The sequence below is a fragment of the Erigeron canadensis genome, chromosome 7, assembly GCF_010389155.1.
Source record: "Erigeron canadensis isolate Cc75 chromosome 7, C_canadensis_v1, whole genome shotgun sequence".
In the NCBI taxonomy this organism is placed as follows: Eukaryota; Viridiplantae; Streptophyta; class Magnoliopsida; order Asterales; family Asteraceae; genus Erigeron; species Erigeron canadensis.
The window spans coordinates 13,516,182-13,539,892 of NC_057767.1; the positions used below are offsets into that span (position 1 = coordinate 13,516,182).

The following is a 23,711-nucleotide window of genomic DNA, read 5'->3' on the forward strand; positions in this document are numbered from 1 at the left end:
TGCATTAAAAGTCCATAAAACTAACATAGTGCTTAACTAATTATAATTATTTAAGTGTATAACAACACATTGGCCTATCAAAATCAAGAAAATATGTTAGATTTGTGAACTTTTAATGCATCAAAATGATATTTTTTAAGTGTTCTCACCGTTTTCATTTTAAAACTGTTTTTATTTTATTGTCCCCCTATATATATATATATATATAATATATCACTTTTGGGATGCATTATATTTTAAATTTTACATATTGTCTTTGAAAAGATTATTTAAAAGTTTTGAATAAATAGATAAAAAAAATGTTTTAAATTATGGGTCGTTACTCGTTACACTACATTTTTTCATTTAATAACAACGTCAAAATCTAAAAATTTACCAAAACCATTATTAATAAATTAATTGGTATATGATATAGTTTGAGTTTGAGATATTTTAAGTTTAAATTTTATTGTGAGTAAAACGTTCTCATAAATGAAAACAGTTTTCTTTTTTTTTTTTAAATTCAAGTTGGGTATATAAAGAAAAAAAATTAGGGAAAAACAAAAATATCGCCGACCCTGACTTCTTCTTCTTTCTTCTGGTTCTTCACTTGAAAATCAAAACATATATCCTATATCGTAAGTAATTCTTTTTATATATTGTTATGCTTAAAATAGTAGATTATAAAATATTAGGAATAATTAATTACAATTGTAAGTACTCCCGACTATGGTTATGTAGGCAGTGCTTTATTATTATTGATTTATTTATATGTTGGGATGCTGTATTTTTTGGTGGTTTTGTTTTTCTATGTTATTGATTACAAATATTTAATAATGCCCTAAATGCTTGGCTCTAATGTACGCGGTTCATAAGTTTTCTGCTTTATAGAGTACCCTAAGCATACAAGCGCCAAACGAACTGAAAAGTTGTAGTAAGAACTTAAAAGAGGCAAGGATGAATCAAGAGGCGGGTGGTGGGCGCAGTCGAAAACGTAAGAGAAACAAACGTCAAAAAACAGTCGCCCCCTCAAGTGCCGGTTCGACTGTCAAACAACTGCCTTCGACTTCTGGTGTTTCGAAAAGTTCCTCAAAGCCATTAACTTACCTTGAAAAGGTAATTCTTTTTTTTATGCTTAGCGTGTTGATTGATGATGTTATTTATATATGATTGTAGCTAATGAAATCTTCAATTTATTTTTTTTGTCATTTTCAGATGAAAGCCAAGTTAGCAGGAGGTCATTTTCGTATGATTAACGAGAAACTTTATACTTGCTCGTAAGCCATAAACTTTACCTTTTTATGTTTCTAGCATATTTCATTATTTTCATTTTTCATAGTTATTATCTCATTTCAGCTAGTTTTTTTGGGTACTTACTGTTAACATTAATTTAGTTTGAATGTATTCTTAGGTTTCGGTCTATAGAAGATAGCTTTTTTTATTCATTAACTGTCAAATGGGTTCCTGATATTTCATATGTTTGCAGTGGAGATGAAGCTCTGGAATACTTTAAAGAGGACCCGTCATTGTTTAACATGGTAAGATATGCTGTCCCCTGGTTAAATTTATATTCTTTTTAAAGCCAGATTCATAGAGAATAATAGAAATTGGAATGTTTGTTTCATAGTTGTCAAAAGCGAAGGCGACCTCAAAGCGCAAAGACCCCAAAAAGGGCGAAGGCGAGAGGCGCAAAAAAAGCGCACGCCCGGAAAAATAAAAGCGCACTAAGTAAATAAAAATAAAATATTTATATATAGTGAAAAATAATAGTAAAAAAATCAAATGTCACTTATAAAACCAAATATCATTATAAAAATATAAACTTTTCAACCAAAAACGTCAAATTATTAGACTATTAATAAACATATATAAAAAAACGTAATTTATTACATAAAAATAATATATATGGTCACTCATTTTGGCCGGAAAACATTAGATCTAGCCACGATTTGGCCGGATCTTGAATGATTTGGTCAAATCTTGACCCATTTGACATTTTGACCGCCGTTGACCGCCACAGTTGACCTCCTTTTCATAGTCGACTTGGGCCTAGGGTTTCAGGCGTTGGAGGTGCGCCTCGCCCGCCTTTTGCGCCTAGGCGCATGAGGCGCTCGCCTTTGACAACACTCGTTTGTTTACGAGTGCATATGATATGATTTCCGAACTTAGACACTTTAAATTCATGTTAAACATTGACAAAATGACAAGTACATCAAGACAACAATTATCTTGCTATGTAATGGCTCTAACTAAACTTGCACCAAACAAAGAGCATGTGATAACTTTTTGTTAGATTAGCAATATTTTTTGAGCTGAACAATGGACCTGTAGTCTAAACTAGTGGTGGCATAGTAGTCAGGTGGGCAGGTTGGTAACAGGTTGAAACAGGTGCGGGTAGAAACATCTAATTTTTTGTATGGGTTTAATACTTTTTTGTCCAAATGGTTATATGACTAGTTGGTGTCCCAAATATGATTACATGAGTTTATTAGTAAAGCTTAAACCTACTTTTAGAAATATGATTCAGGAGGTAATGTACTTTTAGCAGTACTCTCTTGGAGATTTTTGATATTTTTGACCTCTTTGGCGCAAGTTATTGATCCATTTCCTTCAAGTTATTGATATGACTAGTTTGAACCATTTCCTTCAAGTTATTGATATGAGCCGGAAGTTACAATAAGTCAAGGGGCCTAAATGTTATTTTCTTAATACTCCAGTTTATTGTTACTTCTAGTATTTTCTTGTGCACCAATTTAGGGTTAGACAATTTGGAGTGAGTTATATTTGGTTTCTAGAACAATTTGGAGTTGCTGGAACTCTAATCCAGTTTAGGAGTCACTGGAGCTCGAATCCAGATTGTCTTTAATTAATAGCCTACTTCGGTTGGTTTTAATTGTGTCATTCATTTGTTTTTACTCTATTATTGCTTGTATTCTGCCTTGATACACTTCAATTGCTATCACATCCATCCTTCTTGCAACCTGTGTTAGTGATTTTCTTTTCTTATAAAAAATCCGTCTATCGTGCGTACTTGCACTACTGTTTATCCGGAAAAAAAATCAGCCGGCTGGAGAAGATTATGGCAATTAGCCAAGAAGGTACTGTTAAAGAATATTGCGTTTCATTTCAAATCTTATTCGATCAAGTTAAAAATCTGGAAGAAATTTCTGAAATCTACGCTATATTCCTATTCATCTATGGTTTCGAACCTTAAATGAAGGAAATATATGTTGAATGGCATCAATATAGCTGCTCTAAGTTGAAAGATGTGATGTCGTTGGCTTTAAAAATTAATTCTCATTGCTTGCAAGATTTTTTCTCTCCTTTTGATCCTACTTCTTTTTATAAAATGATTTGGAGTTTGATTCAAAAAAAGAGGAGAACAAAGTTGCTTTTAGTGTTGGTGTTGAAGATGTGGATGTCAATGAAGATACAAAATCAGATAGTCAAGAAATCAGCGAGTAGCTCAAGGAAGAAACCATAGTGGTGGTTAAACCGGTGTTGGTGGTGGAAGATATAAGTGAAGACTATGGTAATCTAGGAGATGTTCATGACAAGTATGATTATGTAGTAACGTTTTCTAATCAATTGCTTTAGTGCTGGTCACATGGATAAACAAACATGTTGCAACAGTTTTTGTCGAGCATTAATAACAAGAGACTTTTGGCTGCAAAGGCGTTAGAAGAGAAGTTCATTTGGGGATGACTACCCATGGGATCCGGGAATTAACTGAGGCAACTTTTCAAAGCAACGCCTTGAGCCTTGAGGACAAGGTGTTTTTGGGGGCGGGAATAATGATATGAACCAGAGTTACAGAAGATTGCTAGGCTCTACAATAAGTCAAGGGGTTTAAATGTTCTTTTCTTAATAGTTTATTGTAGTTTGTTACTTTTAGTATTTTCTTGTGGACCAAGTTTAGGGTTAGACAACTTGGTTAAAATGGTAAATAGGGCCATAGGCCAGCGTATTGTTATGGAGTGAGTTACATGTGTTTTTTAGAACAATTAGGAGTTGCTGGAACTCTAATCCTGTTTAGGAGTTGCTGGAGCTCGAATCCAGGTTATCTTATTGTTAGTAGGCCTGGCAAAACTTACCCAAACAAGAAAATTTGGGTAAGTTTGGGTAACCTTTTCAGTGATCTGGGTATATATGGGCACCCTTGGAATGATAGAACGGGTCTAACTGGGTAATTTAGGCAAGACTTAATTTCCTTGTGTGGGTCTTCAGTGATGTCGTCGGAGATGTTGGTCCATGGTGAATCAGGGAAGATGAAGATATATATGTATTATATAAATGTATAGATATAAATACAGAGAGAGAAACTAATATGGAAAAATGTGAGTATACCGTATACATAAGAAATGAAAGTGTGGGATAGGTGGTCTTAAAGTGCATCTCAAAATATATGTACTATTTATTATTTCTTTATTCTTTTCATGAAAGACATATATGATATATATATATACATGTAGAGTTTTCACTATTCAGTACTATATATATTTTCAGTGTCAATTTAATTCAATTAAGATACTAAAAAGAAGTAAATTATCAAATAAATCAAGTTACTTTTCAATTTGTGTTTAGGTTTTGTCACGGTTAGTCTTGGCTGTTAAATTTGGTTTGTAAAAAAAATATGCTGGTTGACCCGCACCCGGCCTGTACCCATTTGACCCACATTCCTAAAATGACCCGCTTAGACCCGCACGCGTTTCAACCTGCACCCATTTTGATCCGTTGGCCAAACCCACCCGACCCGCCCATTTTGCCAGGCCTAATTATTAGCCTACTTCGGTTGGTTTTAGTCGTGTCATTCGTTCGTTTTACTCAATTATTAGCTTGGATTCTGCCTTGATACACATCAGTTATTTATTTATCTTAATTTTTAAAATGCTGGACCTTTTAGAGAAAAGACATTGCCTGATTAATTCATTAATTCAATAAGTTAGCCAACTCTATACAACTAATATCTGAACCCATCTGGCCAGTATCATACAGGATATCAAGAGCAAATGTCACGTTGGCCTGAACAGCCGGTTAATATCATCATGAAGTGGCTAAAGGATCACAACTCGTCATTAGTTGTGGCTGATTTTGGTTGTGGTAAGATTGTGGTAAAACATTTACATATTTGTGATATATATACACACACACATATATAGTGTTAAATGTTTAATATCCAGAGTATTTATTTAGTCAATAATCCAAATGATGATGTTCTTGTATAACAGGTGATGCTCGTTTGTCAAAAGGTGTAAAGAATAAGGTCTATTCCATAGACCTTGTCTCAAACGATCCTTCAGTGATCGCTTGTGACATGTCAAATGTAAGTCTTTTATTTGAAAGCGTCAAAACTCTGAAAACTTCATAAATATCACTTGGTAAGGTATGTGCAGATGTTTGTTATAAAGTTGACTTATAATTATCGTGTCTTGAAGGCATAATGGTCAATTTTATATGTTTGGACAAAGAGACTATGCTTTAGTTTTATCCCATTAGAGGTCAGATAATCAGTTTAATAAGAAAAATTAAACATTTTGCATAAGAATGTGTTGTTTCAGTCTTTTGTCGAATATTTTTCATGTGTCCGATATCACCCTACATTTAAACAACATATTGTTGCAACATCAAACAGCAGAGTTATGTCCAAACACTATCTCATGTAGCATCTGTTGTTACCGCTGATGATATGATTGTGATCACATTATAAGTTTTAAAATGCACGTCCTGATGGGCACAGACCTGGAAAACCCCTGTTAACCATGAGGCGCACATGTATATCTGTAAACTTGCAGACACCCCTTGATTCTTCATCAATAGATGTTGCTGTCTTCTGCCTTTCACTGATGGGCACCAACTTCCCGAATTTTATTCAAGAAGCATACAGAGTACTTAAACCAAGGTATCTTTACAAATAAATGAAATTTCTTAGTCATTATCCATGATTTAGTGTAGCATGTTAAGTTATAGTTCTGTCACAGTGGTTGGCTTTTGATAGCAGAAGTGAAGAGTAGATTTGATCCCACCAATGGAGGAGCAGATCCAGATAGATTTGTTGAAGCTGTATGTCAACTAGGATTTACCTCTGTATCAAAGGTTTGTTCATCTTTTCTAGAGGTTTCAATTTCGACCCATTTACTAATGAATGGATTGATTTGGGTTTTGTTCTACTCTATCTGAATTGGGGATATACAAAATAGTCAAAAAGGTATGGGTCAGAGTCAGATGAGCCTAACTGTTCAGATGGTTGAAAGTCAACCATGGTATTGTTAATCCAAGTGTTTGTGGTTCAACCTGATCGAGCTTGATAGGGCTCGAGTAGCTAGAGCTTGTTAGGGCTAGTTCGGCGATAAACTTTGAATAGGCTTGAGCTCCGCTCAATAGTTTGACGAGCTTTAACATGCAAGCTCAAGCTCAGCTCGATTATGGCTCGAACTTGTTATTGGCAATGTTCCATACTAATGCTATTTGTCTCAAAATGCAGGATTTTTCAAATAAAATGTTCATACTTCTATATTTCCGGAAAAAGGTTAGACAACTTGTTTACCTCTTTATTATTGTACCTTTTTTTGAATTGAGCCGCTAGCAGATTGGTTCATTATGAAAGGGCAGTCAGTTAATTTTCTGTTTTATCTTCTATGCTTTTTTTTTTTTGCAGCCAAAGAAGAATTCTAGCAAGGAGATTCAATGGCCTGAACTGAAGCCATGCTTGTACAAGCGTCGTTGAGCTCATCACATGTGTTTAATGGTTACATTTTCATTATTTTCCAATGGTGAGTAATGCTTAGTTGATGTGTTTCTTATGACTGAACAATTTGACTTGGCTCATTTTGTGTAGAGCCTAGGTGTTTGCTTAATTTAATCATTATATAGCTTTTGCAATTTGACCAGTTTACCTTTGCAAGGCTGATATGGAGTGTTAATCCCGTGAAGGTTGTTAGCCTAAAAATAACGGGTCAATTATGTAGATCAAATCCAATGGGCCAAAATTTACTACTATATATTTTTTGAAATGTTTGTCTTACTGGAGCACAACCCTAATGTATCTTTTAAGTCGAGTTTTAAGATCTGATATAAACATTTCAAGTCTGGTAAGTGAAATAGCTTGCACACAATTACTTTTGAAAAAGATCTGACTTCTAGATGTAACTAAAACTGAAGTTATATTTAGAACCAGGATTATTAACGAATTGAATGTTTGACGAACTGTGCATATACAGTTTCCAAACAAGTGTACGCGAACAAATTAAATTTGTTCGTTTAGTTGAATTAATTGTTGTAAGCTTGTTCAAACCCACAAGGGTTACAAAATATTTTTTTCATTTAAAATAACTATTTTGTCTATCCTGAATTCTTTGAATCCAAATCGACTTTTGGTGAGATTTAAAACAATCTTGTAAGTGATTTCTATTTCTGCCAAAAGTATCCTTGCATAATTTCATCATGTTAATGTATATACATGAGGATGAGAATGAAATGAAAATTATTTGAGATCTAACTTATTGTCCTCATTGTCTCTACTTTTTCTACTGAGCCATTTTAATGCATCTTCATAGGAGATTTGAACTATCCTCATCTTTGTCCCTCGAAAGAGACTATTAGATTTTGTAATTTATCTCTTTTGATGTCATCCCGTGACCCCGTAGCATAACATAACGTATTAGTCTATCATACACATACATTGTCGTCTTTTTTATTTCCATTACCACATTTATGTAACAATTATGTCCATGCTTGAATTGATAATCAAAGCTTCTTCAACAACCAACAAATTCACGATACCCAATCATCCTAAGCCCGAAAAAGTATAAAGCATGCGCCATCACTCGGATTTCCCAAACTCGGCTTCTAAAAAGTGTCATAACCTGGTTTCAAACTCGGGATTACTACTTTTGTAAACACTCTTTGACTAGCTTTTTTTGCAACCCGTTTCAAAAATATTACTGTTCTTCCAAAAATTTATAAAAACTTTAAATGAAACTCAAAAACACCAATTCTTTCAATAAACTCTTCTTCGTTGATGAGCATTTTTCTTTGTAAAGGTGAAATCTATTGAGGTGGTTGCGAATTCTTTGGCATCGGAAACTAGTTTTTATTGCACCTTGGGAAACTTGAATGCAAGTTTGAAAAGTTAATGTTAAAGGTGAGTTTTCTGTTAATCGAAAGTCAGTCAAGGGGTTAAGTGTCTTTTTATTCGGAAACTAGTTTTTATTGCACTTTGGCAAACTTGAGTGCAAGTTTGAAAAGTTAATGTTAAAGGTGAGTTTTCTGTTAATCGAAAGTCAGTCAAGGGGTTAAGTGTCTTTATACTTTAATATTCATTGTTTAATTACTTGTTTGCTAAGTTAGGGTTTTGAGTTATTAGGAAGTCTTTTTTCACTGTCATAATATTAGGTTGAATTGAATATTATTGGTAATTTGATTATTTAGGAGAGTTGGTTTACCTCTCAAAAGTAGAGTGGGGGAGAGTTGATCGATGTCTTAAATATTATCTATTTTTTAGTATTTTTGTTTTGATACAAGCATTTGGTTTGTATCAATTGATATCGAAGATCTTGATTTTGCAATATGTGGGTATTTTTCATATGGGGTCACGCAAGATAGTCGATGTGGTTAATGGGGGTATTTTTAGTAGTTTTGTTTTCAGCAGTTTAGGATTGCTTTTGTGCAGTTTCAATGGGGACACAAGAAGTTTTAGGCTACTACCTTGGGGTAGGTTTGAAAAGATAGAATTAGCTTTGGTGACTATGCGAGGGGTCATTGATAAACTGGCGGAGAGGGTTCAGCCTCCGCAACAACTGGTGTTACAGGTGTTACACTGCCTGTATCCACATCTGTTCCAGTTCCCGATGCGTGTCTTCAATTTCAAGGGTCACGAGTTCTAATTTTGAGATCGCGACAAAACAAAAATATGTCATGCCAACGTACTATGTGCATTAGAGTGAATATCACGACATTGATGTTGGTGGTCTGAATCACAGAGTTAATCAGAGTACTTGTGGTGGAAGTGGTGATGAGGTTGCTTTGGAAATTGGACAGATAAAAAAAGTTCCCAAAGATCCAAGTTGGGTCGAGCAATAATTCCTCATAAGGGTCTCTTGTTCATATAAGTAAGGAGATGGCAGACGGCCTTTCATGAGGATTCAATCTAACTATATGATGTTTCTTGGGTTGGATTTATTTCACATCAGCAGAATGCATCATTGTATGAGTTCAAATTCAGCACTGGAAGCAATGCTATAGTGGGTTCTATTCTGGTGCATTACTATGATTAACAACAGTCAACATTACACATGGGATCCGGAATAACATTTGGTTCAAACCAACACCTTATACTCAAATCTCTTATTGGGGTCACATGAACAAGATGGGCCTAATGGGTCCAGGGGTTTAAGGGCTGAATGGGGTCAGAGGGGTTAAGTGATAATAATAATAATTATTATTAGTGAGTTGGTGAACAAGCTAGGTGAAGTATTGGTTATGTTTAAATAAGGCCTGCGTGCCTTAAGTTCTGGCGTGGAGATTATTTAGGTTCTTGTGAACGGAGTTGCTGGACTCAAACCAGAGCTTGCTGAGCTCGAACTCAATATTTATCTACCTATCTAATATAACAGCCGACTTTTTTCGGCTATTGTTCTATCTTACATTCTTTTGCTGTGTAAATCTTGCCTGTATCACATCAATTGGATACAGAACAAAGCTGCTTTTGGTGTTAAAAAGGAACTGTTCAAAGCTGCTTTAGTGCCTGGTATTGGAGACATGGAATATGCTGGAGATACAAATTCTACACAGTCAGACCCTAAAGAAAGTAGCAAGGAGCTTAAAGAAGAAATGTGATTCAAAGAAGAGTGTTGAGGTGTACATGGTAGCTCTGTTCTAAAGCAAAACAAATATGATTCTATCATGCAGTTTTCTGATAAAATGCTTCCGGGCTGTTCACCTGTGACAAAAACAACATAAACTCAGAAACATTGTTCAACAAATGTTGCTTTTGAGAATCACAAACAAGAGTTACTAGTGAAGAAATTTGGTTGCAAAGTGATAGTCTTCATATTATTATATTTACATTTTTTATTTAATTGTTAATTAGGAAAGTATTTACTTTATAGTTAGGAAAATCTTATTTAACTAGGTAAAATCTTATGGAACAGGTTAAGGGTTATCTATATATACGGCTTTATGATTGTATTATGAATTGTGTGGATTATATTGGTATTTTGGTTATAAATTAGGAGAGTTGGTTTACCACTCAAAAGTAAGCTGTTGGAGAGTTGATCGATGTATCAAATATTGATCTTTCTTTTAGTTTTATATCGATAGCATTTGGATTGTATCACAAAGGGGTCGCAAGTGAAGTTTATTATGAGGACGACAATCCATGGGATCCTGAAATTACTCGAGGCAAATATATAAAGCAACACCTTGAGGACAAGGTGTTGTTTGGGGGCCGGAGTATTGATACGACCCAGGAAGTCAAAGGGTTTAAGTGTCTTCTATTATTACTTTGTTATATTTGTTATTTATTTAATTACTTATCAATAAGTTAGGGTTTTGAGTTATTAGGGAGTCTTTAACTGTAAATAGGGTATTAACGCCGTAGTATTATTAGGTTGAAGAGTATTAGTATTTTGATTATTAACTAGGGAAGTTGGTTCGCCTCTCAAAAGTAGTCTGTGAGAGAGTTGACTAATCTCTCGAATGTGGATTATTTAGTTTTTAGTAGTTTTGTATCGATACAAGCATTTGGTTTATTAAGTTTAATATTTCACGTGTCGTGAAAATTAATGATTCATGCAATGAAGTTCTTTGACGTAATTAACGCTTTTCATTGGTACCCTAACAAATACAATCTGTTGCAGGTATGAAGCATTAGGTTTTCGAAGCGCCATTACAAAAAGGAGAGTTCTAAACGTTTGATGGATGCCTTATTACAGATGGCAACATATGCTGTTATACTCCTACAACTTTTTGTTTGTATTGGTGAATTTTGAGAGTTAATTGCCTGAGATAGGGTTTGGAGAAATGTAATATGAAAACACGATTTCTTTTCTTGTCTGCTCTTAACATATGCATCATATGTTCTTGAAAGTGAAACCGTATCTATTATGAGGTTTATCTTTGAGACGAACACATTTTTGATGAGAGTATCTCAATTGACATTTAAAAAGATGGAGTTAATCGCCTGTGTCTTTGCTTTTTTTTTTTTTCTGTTAAGATTTTGGGTTTTCTATTGTAGTATTAGTATCTTTACCAATGTGATTGAATTTCTACTAGGGAATCTTGAGATATAAAGTGTGGATACAGACACAGTATACTCGTTGATTGGCAGGTGGATTATGTTTCATGGGCTCTGGGGCAACTTAATTATTCATGCAGTGGTTAAAAGTCCTCAGCACACACTATGTTTTTCATTAAAAATAAGGTTAGATCGGCACCATCTTATTACATTATCTGTTCATAAAAGTCCTAATCCCTTTATTCAACTAATTATCAAGTAAAGTTTTAGAAACTCATTTACTAATTTATGATGGATAGTGATAAGAAACACTAAGTTCCATATTAACTAGATGCCTCTTTCAATCGTTATTCAAAAAAAGGTTACGCACATCAATTTCACATTTACTAGTTACATTTGTAAGGCGACTCTTCGGGACAAACAATACCATTGCAGACTATAGCTGCCATCAACTTAACTGGTTTTAAGCAGCAGCATGGAAATAACACTTGATTGGAATTAAACTAGCCCTGCTTATATTTATATATCATACATGAAATAGCAGATGGTGGTGGTACTGTTGCAAAAGAAGTATTTGGAGATTTTATCTTTCAAGTTACACTTTTGACCCTTCTTGATATTATCATTACCTTAATTCTATTTTCAGATGAATTTTCTTATTACTGTTGATACTCTGCATTTACACCTTTGAAAAACGTTCCTTGTGCATTCATTGTGTAAGTCAGAACTTGACGGTCTGTATATTATCAACTAAAAGAACTCTTCTTGGATCAAACATGTTGACGGTTGGTATAATTCTCAAACATCTAAAGCTTTATGATATGATGGTCCTACCACAGTCAAAATCAGTCACAATCAAGCATGAAGTGTGATCATTTTGCCATTTGATGATGATATTAACTGGTTGTTCAGGCTGACATGACATTTTATATTCATATTGTGCATGATACAGGCTACATATATAGTCATACCGAGACACTAGCCACTACAACAAAAATCACTTTTAGGGAGGACAAATGTCCTCGCAAAAGGCCTGATTTCTCCTCGTAAAAACAATTAGCGAGGCAAGAAGTATCCGGCGACGACTATTATGACATATAGCGAGGAGATATAGTTGGAAAAAGAATAAAGGAAAAAGAAATGTATATTACTTATTGGGAGGACTGTCCTCGCAATAAGAAAAACACATTTTTATGTAAAAAATTATTTAAATATATAAATATATGTATTTGTTATGTTATATTATACGGTATAAATAATAATACTTGGTATTAAGCTACAGTAATCGTATTTAGCATTAGCGAGGACTGTCCTTGCAACATGTATTTTCTCATTATTTTAATTTGTTCTCGCAATATGTTTCAGGGAGGACAGTCCTCCCTATTTTTTTTTTGTCCATTTCAACATGAACTTGTTGTAAATGTAGCTTCCCGCCCAGAATTTTTCCGGGTCGATAACCTGTTTCTAGGTAATCTGTCCTCACTGTCCAGAATTGTACTCACTCTTTATCAAACAAAAAATGAACGACAAAAACATGATACAACTACAATTACCATTACAATTATCAACTAAACAAAATGCTCGCAAAATCAACAAAAGGTTTTAGCCACGAATTCAAAGTGCATATTCGATTACAAAAGGTTTCAAATATGCATGATACACATATCAGGAGTATACCAAAGTTAATCATATCCCAAAAGACTTCCCAAAAGACTTCTCAAAAGTTTTGATGATTTCACTCCTGATAATTTACCATAACTCATGCCTTCCGAATTCGTTCCTGTTAGCTTTATATTTTGTAGTGCGTGTTTTGTATATTAGCTTTTATATTGTCCTTTGCGTTTATTATGTTTTGTTGAAGGGTTTATCATGTAATTAACTATGTACTTGTTTGTAATTATGAAAGGGGGTTTAAGTACAATTTATATGCCTATATAAACCCCCCACATGTAATGAAATTTAACCTTTTGCCCATTTAATTATCCATGTTCTAATACTTACTTTCTCTCTAAATATCTACATTCCCTTCCCCCTAAAGGTTCACTACACATTTTAGCATTGATTACACTTGGTATCAGAGCAAAATCACAACGTGTGAGAGATCCATGGCTTGATTTTGTTCATCCTTGTGCTAATTTGTGTTTTTATTACTTTACCGAAATCCACAATCTTTACCCTTTTTCTATGTTAAAGTAATCTCATTTCTTGTGTTAATCCACTTAATATCATCCCAAGATATCACCTATAAAGTATCAAATCCTATCACAAATCACAATGTCTTGAAATCAAATTTTTAAGCTTTTGATCCAAATACCGGAATTCATCCCAGTTTCGGTTAGTAGTTCTAAAACTGGGTTTCTGTCAGGATTTGCATGTACTAAAACCGGTTTCCATACCGGTTTTCTTTGTCTCAAGAATTTTTAATTTTAATAAAAATACCTGGTTTAAACCAAAACTGGTATTTGTTCACTCATTCATAAATAATTAATACTCGTTATTACCTTAATTTTGTTTTCAGAAAACCAGTTTTTTGTTTCCTTCGGAATACCGGTATTAGTTCTTCAATAACACTTTATATGTTATAATACCTGGTTTACCCCAAAACCGGCATTTGTTCTTCTATTATCTCACTTTCTAAATCGTTATAATCTTTAAATTTTTATTCGAAAACCGGTATTAGTACACTCATTACTGAATACCGGTAATAGTAAAGATTTGTTGATTGTGATTGTGTTTTGAATGATTTAATACCTGGTTTACATCAAAACCGGTATTTGTTATTCTATTAAACATTTTCTTAGATTAAATTCTGCTTATTTGGGTTCACGAAAACCGGTATTTGTACTTTCAACCGAATACCAGTATTAGTGCTTCTATTCCTGAAAAACGGTTTTAGTGTTGTTTTGCTGTATGGTTGGTTGTTGTAATAACTGGTTTACACCAAAACCGGTATTAGTGCTTTTTTCATCAATTCTTTGAAAAAGTTACTCTGCTCAATTCTCAGCTTAAATACCAGTTCCTCACACTGTAACATGGCTACTCAAGACTCTTTAATAATCGGTTCTGACTCTCGTCCTCCAGTTCTTTATCGTGATTGTTATCCCCAATGGAGAAACCGTTTTCTAAACTGGGTTGCTAAACAACCACTTGGTGCTGAAGTAAGAACATCTCTCAAAGAAGGACTTGCTGTTCACAGAAATCCTGTAACAAAGGAACTTCTACCTCCTAAAAGTTGGAATACCACACAGAGAAACCGATCACAAGTAGATGATCTTGTTGTCACCTATCTGTACTTTGCTCTTCCAAACAAGATCTATAGAAATGTTGACTCCTATACCACTTGGAAAGAAATATGGGACGAACTTGAAAAACAATTCCAAGGTTCAGAGATCTCCATAACCATTCGACTCTCTTATGTGATTGATCAATATGAAACTTTCAAACAAGAGAAGGGGGAACCATTGGTGAAAACATATGATCGATTCTGCAATGTAATAAATGATTTGAGGAAAGAGAAGGTGAACAAAACGGAGATTGAGCTCAATGTGAAGTTTCTCAAATGCTTAGAAGAAGTCTGGGAACCATATGGAACACAGTTAAATGTTCAACCAGACTTCAACAAGCTAAACATTCACAATCTCTATGAGAAGTTGAGATTAAATGAAAAAGCTGTCCTGAAACAACAAGCAAAATTTCAAGAAAGTTCCTCTTCCGATCCTCTTGCTCTTATAGCCAACCGAATGTCATATCTCTCCATGAACTCAAATGTTGAAGACACTTTTCCTGAATTTGGTAATAATGACCTCATCAAACCCGACATGGATGACAAAGAAAAAAAGATGTACAGAGACCTTGCTTATTTCACCCGATCTTTTAAGAAAAAGTATATGACAAGGAGGCCGACCAATAATCAGCTTCAGACTTCTTCTGTGTCATCTTATGTCAAGAACAACCAAGCTCCCAAATTTGATTATTATCCGGGAAGCTCTAGTGGTGATAAGAAGATTGAAGCTCCAAGATCACTTGAGAAGAAAGTTGTTGAAAGGAAACCTGAAGAAAGGAAATGCTACAACTAGGGCCAAATTGGTCATCTTTCAATCAATTGTACCAAGCCCCGCCAGAAGAACTCGACCTACTATCAGAACAAGCTCATGCTAGTGAAGCAACAAGAAAGTGGTGTCGCTCTTCTTGCTGAGGATGACAAGTGGCTACATCTTTCTGATGAAGAAACTGAAGAACTTGCTGCTAATGTATGCTTCATTACCAAGATCAAGCGTTCTAATGAGCTGGATGATGAAGGTAACCGATCTGAGACTAATGATGATGAGGTATGCAATTTTCCTAAAAAGGTTTTATATCAACTAATGCAAGAATGTAAACAAACTGCTCTTCAAAATACATCTCTAAAAGAAGTAGCAAACTTAACCAATGCTTTACAAGAAAAAGAAAACTCTTTAACTGATGTTCAAAACAACTTCAATAACCTCCAAAAAAAATTTAAAGATCTTTCAACCAGTAATGCATCGACTTCTTTTACTGCTTCTTTTGAATTACATCTTGCTAATCAAGAACTTGAGCTCAAAGTATTTGAACTAAACAAAGACATCAAAGAATTAAAAATTGCACAGTCAAATGAAATGTTTAGAGCAAATGCTTTAGCCGAAGATCTTGAAGCTCTTTATTCTAAGTTCAACAAATCCAACCCTTCTATGAAAGCATTACAAAATCAAATTTCTGATTTAAATGATGCATGTTGCATCAAAGATTCTCAGACCCAAAAACTTGGAAGTAAAATTGATGAACTCACTAATGAAATCAAGTTTTATAAAGTTAAGGTTTATAGAATTGATCAATCCAACAAGCAAATCTTTTTAAACAAACCAAGAGATTTTGATGATTTCACTAAAGGGTTAGGATTTGAAGATCCAAAGAACTTACTCACTGGTCAACTTATTGTACCACTCCTATATGATGTGAATATGATGCGGTATGGTTTGCTCAGTCAATTTGTTCGACCTAGTTATGGTGATTTTGACACTGAAGAACAGTTATCCAAATGTGAAATCAAATTTAATTATGATCATCTCAATGATTCATATATTTTGTTTAATCTTCCACTTTGTCCTAAAACCAAGAAACACTCTGTTACTATTATCGAACTGGATGAAAACTCAAGTAAAGACTCAAATGAAAAACAAACTGTTGTTCATACAAGTGAGTCCAAACCTGAAAAAGAAATTGCTTTTCCAAAACCAGCTCCAGTTCGACCATATATTCCACAAAGTGTTTTGGAAAAACAAATAGAAGATTTGAAACAAACATTAAATGAAAAACAAGATGTGATAAATGCTCTTTTGCTTCAAAATCACCATAACAAGCCTGTCCCCGATTAATCATCCAATGTTGTTTATGACTGTTCTGATCTTAGTCAACCGATGTGTGTCGTTTTGAATTCCACCAATTGCTCTTCAAATAATGATGTGTGTGACAATAAGGATGTATCTATGCATCCCAACTAGGATTTTATTAAGACCAACTCTGTTGCCACCCAAACAGAAGATGATTGTGTTTCTAACAATGATTGTGTTTATGATGAAGACTATGATGAACAAGTGTCGGTGGATAAGATTGAACCCGTTTTTCCAAATATTTTCAATACTGAGCCACTTAAGTTTTCTGAGGAAACCGAGTCTTATTGTAACGAATTTAACTCTCTTTCCAAACAATATGAAGTTGAAGGAAATCAAAGACTGAATTTGCTCACTGAACTCAATAAACTTAAGATGAAAATGGAGTATAAGAACATTATACTTCAAGCTTTTGTGGATAACAACAATGAAAAAGCAATAAATTTGCTACTGTCAGGTCAATTGTCAAAAATTGTGTCCAATTTAACTCCGCCAAATTCATCACATGTGTCAAAGTTATCTACCGATACTTCATGCTCTTCCATCAACCCAACCACCTCTCCAATAAATGCCCAAGTCTATTTGGATGAAATTGATGCATTGAACATCTCATTAGAAAAAGTCAAAAAGGAATTTCAAATCAAATCGACTCTTTTTGCAACCAGAGAAAAGCGATATTGTAAAATCTGTAAGTCCCAACTATTACTAGATGGGTGCTGAAGACACCTCTATGTCGATGGTGAGTGAACTTTGCAACACGATCAATTAATCTGGATATGACCAGTTTAGATTGATCGAGTACCAGGTTAACTGGAGATAGTGTATTTAGGTGACTGAATATGTAAATTAATACAATGCAATAACAAGTATGTAAACTGGTGAGACAATATATAATTTTCAAGTGTATTTTATTTATTGATTGTTTAAATAAAATACAAGGTTGTTGCGGAACCAAGATAATACATGAATGTAAATATCCTAACAACCCATGAATTACAATTGATCTAAACTTGGAAATTCTCCTAAACAATCGAAACACTTAGAGTTGTGAAATGTTCGTTTTTGCGATTGAGAGAATATTGCACAAGTTCACCAATATTGCAGAATATATGTATTTGCAAAGTTATTGAAAATGCTTGTGCAAGGACCTCTATTTATAGTCGAAGATTGAGCATGGGGATCTCAACTTCGACGTACAAATATGGTTGACAGCACACAAAAGTATTGTTTAAATAATCCTTTGTGTGTGCTAAATAAAGTAAGACAAAAGGTTACTTTATTCAACCACTCTACATCTTTGCACCTTTATCCAAAAACAATATCATTGTCCGGTTAAAAGGATGTAGAGTAAAAAGGTCCTCCTCGTAATCAGTGTAAAGCTTTGTAAGAGCATTTACACTGGAGGATTCCCCAGTTGATTGATCTGGTAGATTGTCAACTGGGCTTCGCTGCCATTGCCAATCTCTATCTTCCATTTGTTGTCTTTGACTTCAACTGGAAGGTCTTCAGATTCTAGTCTTCTGATCTCAACTGGAGGAAGCCAACAGTTGCTAAACCTGTACAATGCAACTGGACTTCTAATATTTCGGACAATTCTGCATGCTCTCCAGATGTCGCTGGAGAGCTCCAGTTTAGCTTAAACTGGACCTAACAAATTCCCCCTAATTGTCCTGAAATATTGTCAAGTATTTTCAAACTTGTTTCTATACAAGTTTAAGTTTGAAATACTTGAGTTTGATAAAACCTATTAAGTTTCCAAGACATTTTTTTTATAGATCATCAAATGTCTTGGATTTCGTTTTAATTGTTTGTAGATCTTATCAGATATCTTACTTGTGAGTTACAATCTGGCAACTTGTATATACACAACAATTACAAATAAGTTACAAGAAAGTACACAAAATTACAAGCAGATAGTTAGAAGGTGTAATCAACACGATTTTCTCAACCGAATTCACATCAACAATGGCGTTTGGTTAGTGTGTGTGTTCTTGGTGTTTGTGTGTGTTTTTAGAGAGAATTGGGATCAAGAGTGTGATGTTCAGGAGTAATTGTATGTATCAAAAATGTGTTGTTAATGTGCCAAAGTTATAATTTCTAAGGAATTGAGGGTTATTTATAGTCCAAACTATCTAACTATGCTAATTAAGACTATTAGCCCCTCAACCTTATAAATTATCAACTCATGATTTAACAAGTAAGTCCATAACTTAAATTACAATGTATCACTATTTTTGGATTTCTAACATTCTCCCCCTTAGTGATATATTGTAATGTCTGAAGTACGTGTTGATTTGTCTTGTAGGAAAGAATTTGATGAGCCCGGTGATGAAGACAATTGGTGTATGAAAACAAGTCTTCAAAGCTTTCTCATTGTCTTTGGAGAACTTGATTCAATCTTGGTCTTGGACTTCTTGAAGTTAGATCATCTGTTGTTTCTCAATGTTCTTATAGAACAGAGAATGATGAGTGTGTGAATGTCTTGAATCTTTGAAGATTGTTGAATCATGAATCAGAGTTGTCTTTTGAGGTGCGGAAGGTATGAACTTGTCTTGAATTCTTCAATCTTCGAATCTTGAAGTTTTGGAATGAATTTTCAGAAATATGTACTCTCCCCCTTGATGTGTGCAATATAGCTTTAGATAAAGTGTTTGTTGTATGACGTGAACATCTTTTATTTGACGAATACTCTTTTTGAAGCTTTTCTTCTTTGTCTTTAATCTTCAATCTTTTGTTCTTTGAATTTTTATCTTTGTCACATTGTCTTGAACACTTTTGAGAGTAAACATTTCAAAAAGGTTTTGGAAAGTCTCTTATGAAGTAATCATACTCCTCATTAATCCATGAGTAATCACAGTCTCTTTGATTTTTGAAGCTGAATGATAGTATCTCTGAAAGCAATTAAAACAACCAAACACAAACTTTTCTCCTTGTCCTTATCAATCATTTTTCTCCTTGTCCTTATCAATCATTCAATCATATTATTTTCTCCCCCTCATAATGACAAGGTTGGAAACCAATGTCATTATGCAAACATTGATTGATTTAAATATTTAGAAGAAATATTCATGACTAAAATTTAGACATTATACCCATGAAGATTTATCAATAAACAAAACATCAATCTAATCACATAATCCAACCCAATTGTTCCTATGGATGACCAAAATATAAGATTGAAGTTGTTTGGATAACCGTTGTATCATGGTGTTGGTGTTTTCTATGTTCGGGTGATGAGAAAAGAAACCGGATAAGAATGATCCGTTAGCATTCAAAAATCGAAAGGATTAATGAAATGACCGAAGGAAATGTATTATCATTTATCGGATTTCCTATGTATCATTGAGACATGCACAAAGCAAACCTCTAACATAGTTTGGTCTTTTGGCTTTCCAACCTCAAGAATGCTTTAAAGAATGTAAACCATGGTCAGTGTCACCTAGGCGTTCGATAACCATGTTCTACTAGCCTTAAAGACTTTTATGAAAAATCCAAGGTCACAATAGACTTCTTGTTAACTCAATAATTACAAAATGCAATTATGAGACCTACGTTCAAAGCTGGAAATGATGTTAGCAATGGTAGGATTTCCATTTGATCATCGTGAAATATCATCTAAGATATCACTACAAATGTTCCGGCTATATCACAAAGATAAGCATGTATATCACAAAGATATGACGCAAATGTGTCCTAAAGAATGAATAACGATCAAATTAATGATCAATTATAAGAGCTCTAGACACAAAGTGATCAAATGAAGTCGGGGACTGGAGCAGAGTGTCACCCTTTTTCAATATCAACATCTTCCAAATGAAGAGTTAATAGAGATGAGAAAATCTCCGTGAGAAGTAAAACAAGCATTTGTTAAGAAACACTTGAGTGGTTTGGTAAAGATGTGCATTGCTTCACTGAGTTCATGAAGGCTTTTTCAATACCGAAATATCAACAAATGACATCCGATAGAAATGTGTTTTACCCGGAGATTTTAGAATTTTAGAGAAGGGTATCAATTCTTTTAACCCTTTTCTCACCACATGATCACCATAACCTCTCACTTTTCGACTTTACTCCCTCCAACTTAGTTGCACAAATTCATCATCACTCAAAAATACCCTCACGTTCTAATGAAAGAAGTGAATACTCCGGGGTTAGATTTCATCGGCGATGATGAAATTCATGGAGTAGAATTTTGAGAAAAACCTAGTCGCTCATGTGCAAACTAAACACCGAACTTCCTTTGAAGCAAATGTTTCGAAAAAAACATTAAATGTAAAAAAAATGTTTAAACAACACATTTGAAGTTTGAAAGAGATTTGAAATCACAAACTCCCCCTTTATCTATGCAAAGATAGATCGAAAAGATTTTCATAGAAAAGGTGGATCAAAAATGATTTGTGTGAAATCAAATCAGGGTTTATGAAGAATGAACTCAATCAATTGTTCAAGATGAGATAACTCAGGGGTACACAAAGGCGTTCAATCCTTTGTTTCTCATATCAACAATTGAGAGTTTTTGAAATAGGTGTAACAAAATTGCAATTAACATCTTGTATTATACATATACATTCATATAAGACTACTTGGAAGTACATAAAGGCGTTCAATTCCACGTTATCTTATATCAATTTATATGTATAACAACATGAATTGATTCCAACTTTGAAACATAAATAATTTTTCTTTTTAAGACTGGGTTGCATACAGAGTATATGCAAGCCATTTTGAAATAAATAACACAAATAAGCACGGGTTATACACTGAGTGTGCATAAGCCATCTTGAAATAAATAGTTCAATGAAGAACGGGTTGCATACTGAATATACGCAAGCCACTTTGAAATAAAAGAAAATTAAGAAAATCTTTTTGTTATTTTTCAAAATTTTTATTTTTGTATTTGATTTTTTGTTTTTCAATTTTTTAATTTTTGAAAAATGAATCAAGAATTCCTTCCATGGTAAAGTGAATTAAGGATCAAGATTTAGCATACCAAGTTTAGAGATTAAGAAATTAAACCTCTTTTCGTCCAGTGGTTTTGTGAACAAATCAGCGAGTTGGTTTTCGTCCAGATGTGCTTTTGCGATCAAGCTTACAACCTGCATGATCTGCATTTGAATAGGCAGTTAAATTGAATCCAGTATCCCTTGGATACCAGAGACCAAGATTGGGTGTACCCTTCAGATAACGAAAAATTTGTTTCACAGCTTGGTAATGTAAATCAGTAGGAGCGGCTTGATACCTAGCACACATACATGTTGCAAACATTATATCTGGGCGAGATGCTGTAAGATACAACAATGAACCAATCATGCTTCTATACCTCTTTTGGTCAAATGGTTTCCCATTTTTATCAGCATTTATGTTTGTACGAGCAGCCATTGGGGTTGAAATTGAAGAACAGTTAGTCATTTCAAACTTTTTCAACATATCTTTTATGTACTTACCTTGTGATATAAAATACCAGTTGGTAGTTGTTTGATTTGTAGACCAAAAAGTAATTCATTTCCCTAATCATGCTCATTTCAAAATGATTGACCATTAGAGATGAAAAATTTCGGCAAAAAGTTTGACTGGTTGACCCAAAAATAATGTCATCAACATATATTTGGACAAGTAAAACATTTTTACCTTGCTTACGAATAAACAGGGTAGGGTCAATTGTACCTTTGGTAAAGCCTCCTTTGAGTAGAAAAGTAGATAAGGAATCATACCATGCTTGAAGTGCCTGCTTCAAACCATAGAGAGCTTTGTCTAACCTGTAGACATGGTTTGGCTTTTTAGGATCAACAAAACCTTCAGGTTGCTCCACGTAAACTTCTTCTTTGAGTTCTCCATTTAAGAATGCTGTTTTGACATCCATTTGAAACACTGTGAAGTTTCTGAATGCAGCATAAGCTAAGAAGATACGAATGGCCTCCATTCTTGCAACAGGAGCGAAAGTTTCGTCGAAATCCACACCAGGTTGTTGGCAGTAACCCTTTGCAACCAATCTAGCTTTGTTCCTTACTACAACTCCATTTTCATCCTTCTTGTTCTTGAAAATCCACTTGGTGCGAATTGGTTCTTCTTTTCTTGGATTTGGAACCAATCTCCATACCTTCAGCCTCTCAAACTGAGCTAATTCATCTTGCATTGCTTTAACCCACTCTGGATCACTAAGAGCTTCAGAGACTGTTTTGGGTTCAATGTTACTCAGTGAAAGTGCAACAAGACACTCATTGACTGTAGTACGGGTAGAAACACCAGCTTGTGGATCTCCGATGATTTGTTCTGCAGGATGATCCTTGCGTATACGTGACCACTTGTTGTCATGAGGAAGAGGATCTTGTTGATGAAGGTCAACATTATCATCATTAAATCTAGAGTTCTGTTGAGCAATGGAATCATAGCTTGGAAGAACTCTTTCCTCAAAATTTGGATGATCAAAATCCAGTGGTACATACACATTTGGAGTATTTGATGGATTTGTTGTTTGGGTGATTTGAGAAGGTTGTTCTTGATCATTCTTTTGAGAATAAATATCACTTGAAGATGATTCTTCTTGCTCTGTAGAATTTGAAGATGATTCATGATTGTTGTCCGGAACTGATTCATTTGATTGAATGGGGTCATTGTTCGGAATTGGTTCAATGATGACTTGAGGTTCCTTTTCTTGAATCGGTTTTGAATTGTAGAATTCTTCAAAAAGAATATCTAGCTCTTCACTTGTTGGTGTTGGATATTTCTTGAATTTTGAAGCTAAGGTAGACGTCCTTGAGGAAGTACTTAAAGTACTTGGATCACTAGTTGTTGGTAGCAAACTTTCTTATTCAAATATCATACCAGACATCTCGTCAAACCAAACATTCATGGTTTCTTGAATCGTGTTTGTTCGACGATTAAAGATGCGATATGCAATTGATGTCTTTGAGTAACCAACAAAGTAACCTTCGTCACCTTTCCTTTCAAACTTTCCAACATTTTCCCGATCATTCAAGGTATAACAAACACACCCAAAAATATGGAAGTAATTGATGTTGGGTTTACGTTTGTTAATAACCTCATAAGGAGTCTTCTCATGACGCTGATTGATGATGGACCGATTTTGAGTA

At 34.3% G+C, this 23,711-nt stretch overlaps 1 protein-coding gene across 4 annotated transcripts; it reads left to right on the forward strand.

The window, feature by feature from the left end:
* The first annotated feature begins 578 nt into the window (after positions 1-578).
* On the forward strand, positions 579-11,138 carry LOC122607282 (ribosomal RNA-processing protein 8). 4 transcript variants are annotated; one of them, XM_043780220.1, is made up of 11 exons: positions 579-617; positions 856-1,095; positions 1,195-1,256; positions 1,466-1,517; positions 4,965-5,079; positions 5,208-5,302; positions 5,772-5,878; positions 5,958-6,072; positions 6,461-6,505; positions 6,635-6,749; positions 10,836-11,138. In XM_043780220.1, exons 2-10 carry the CDS (start codon positions 937-939, stop codon positions 6,701-6,703), a joined length of 819 nt encoding a protein of 272 aa, XP_043636155.1. In that variant the 5' UTR covers positions 579-617; positions 856-936; the 3' UTR covers positions 6,704-6,749; positions 10,836-11,138. The 4 variants fall into 4 exon arrangements, with proteins under 4 accessions (XP_043636155.1, XP_043636156.1, XP_043636157.1 ...); XM_043780221.1 differs by lacking the exon at positions 10,836-11,138 and adding an exon at positions 6,868-6,989; XM_043780222.1 differs by lacking the exon at positions 10,836-11,138 and having other exon boundaries at positions 6,635-6,989.
* Positions 11,139-23,711: the final 12,573 nt, after the last annotated feature.

Excerpts from the sequence above, each read along its gene's own strand:
- LOC122607282 (XM_043780220.1), top strand. The coding sequence starts at position 937 with ATGAATCAAGAGGCGGGTGGTGGGCGCAGTCGAAAACGTAAGAGAAAC. Across the intron at positions 5,080-5,207 it reads TGTGGCTGATTTTGGTTGTG|GTGATGCTCGTTTGTCAAAA; the intron begins GTAAGATTGTGG and ends CTTGTATAACAG. Across the intron at positions 5,303-5,771 it reads TCGCTTGTGACATGTCAAAT|ACACCCCTTGATTCTTCATC; the intron begins GTAAGTCTTTTA and ends GTAAACTTGCAG.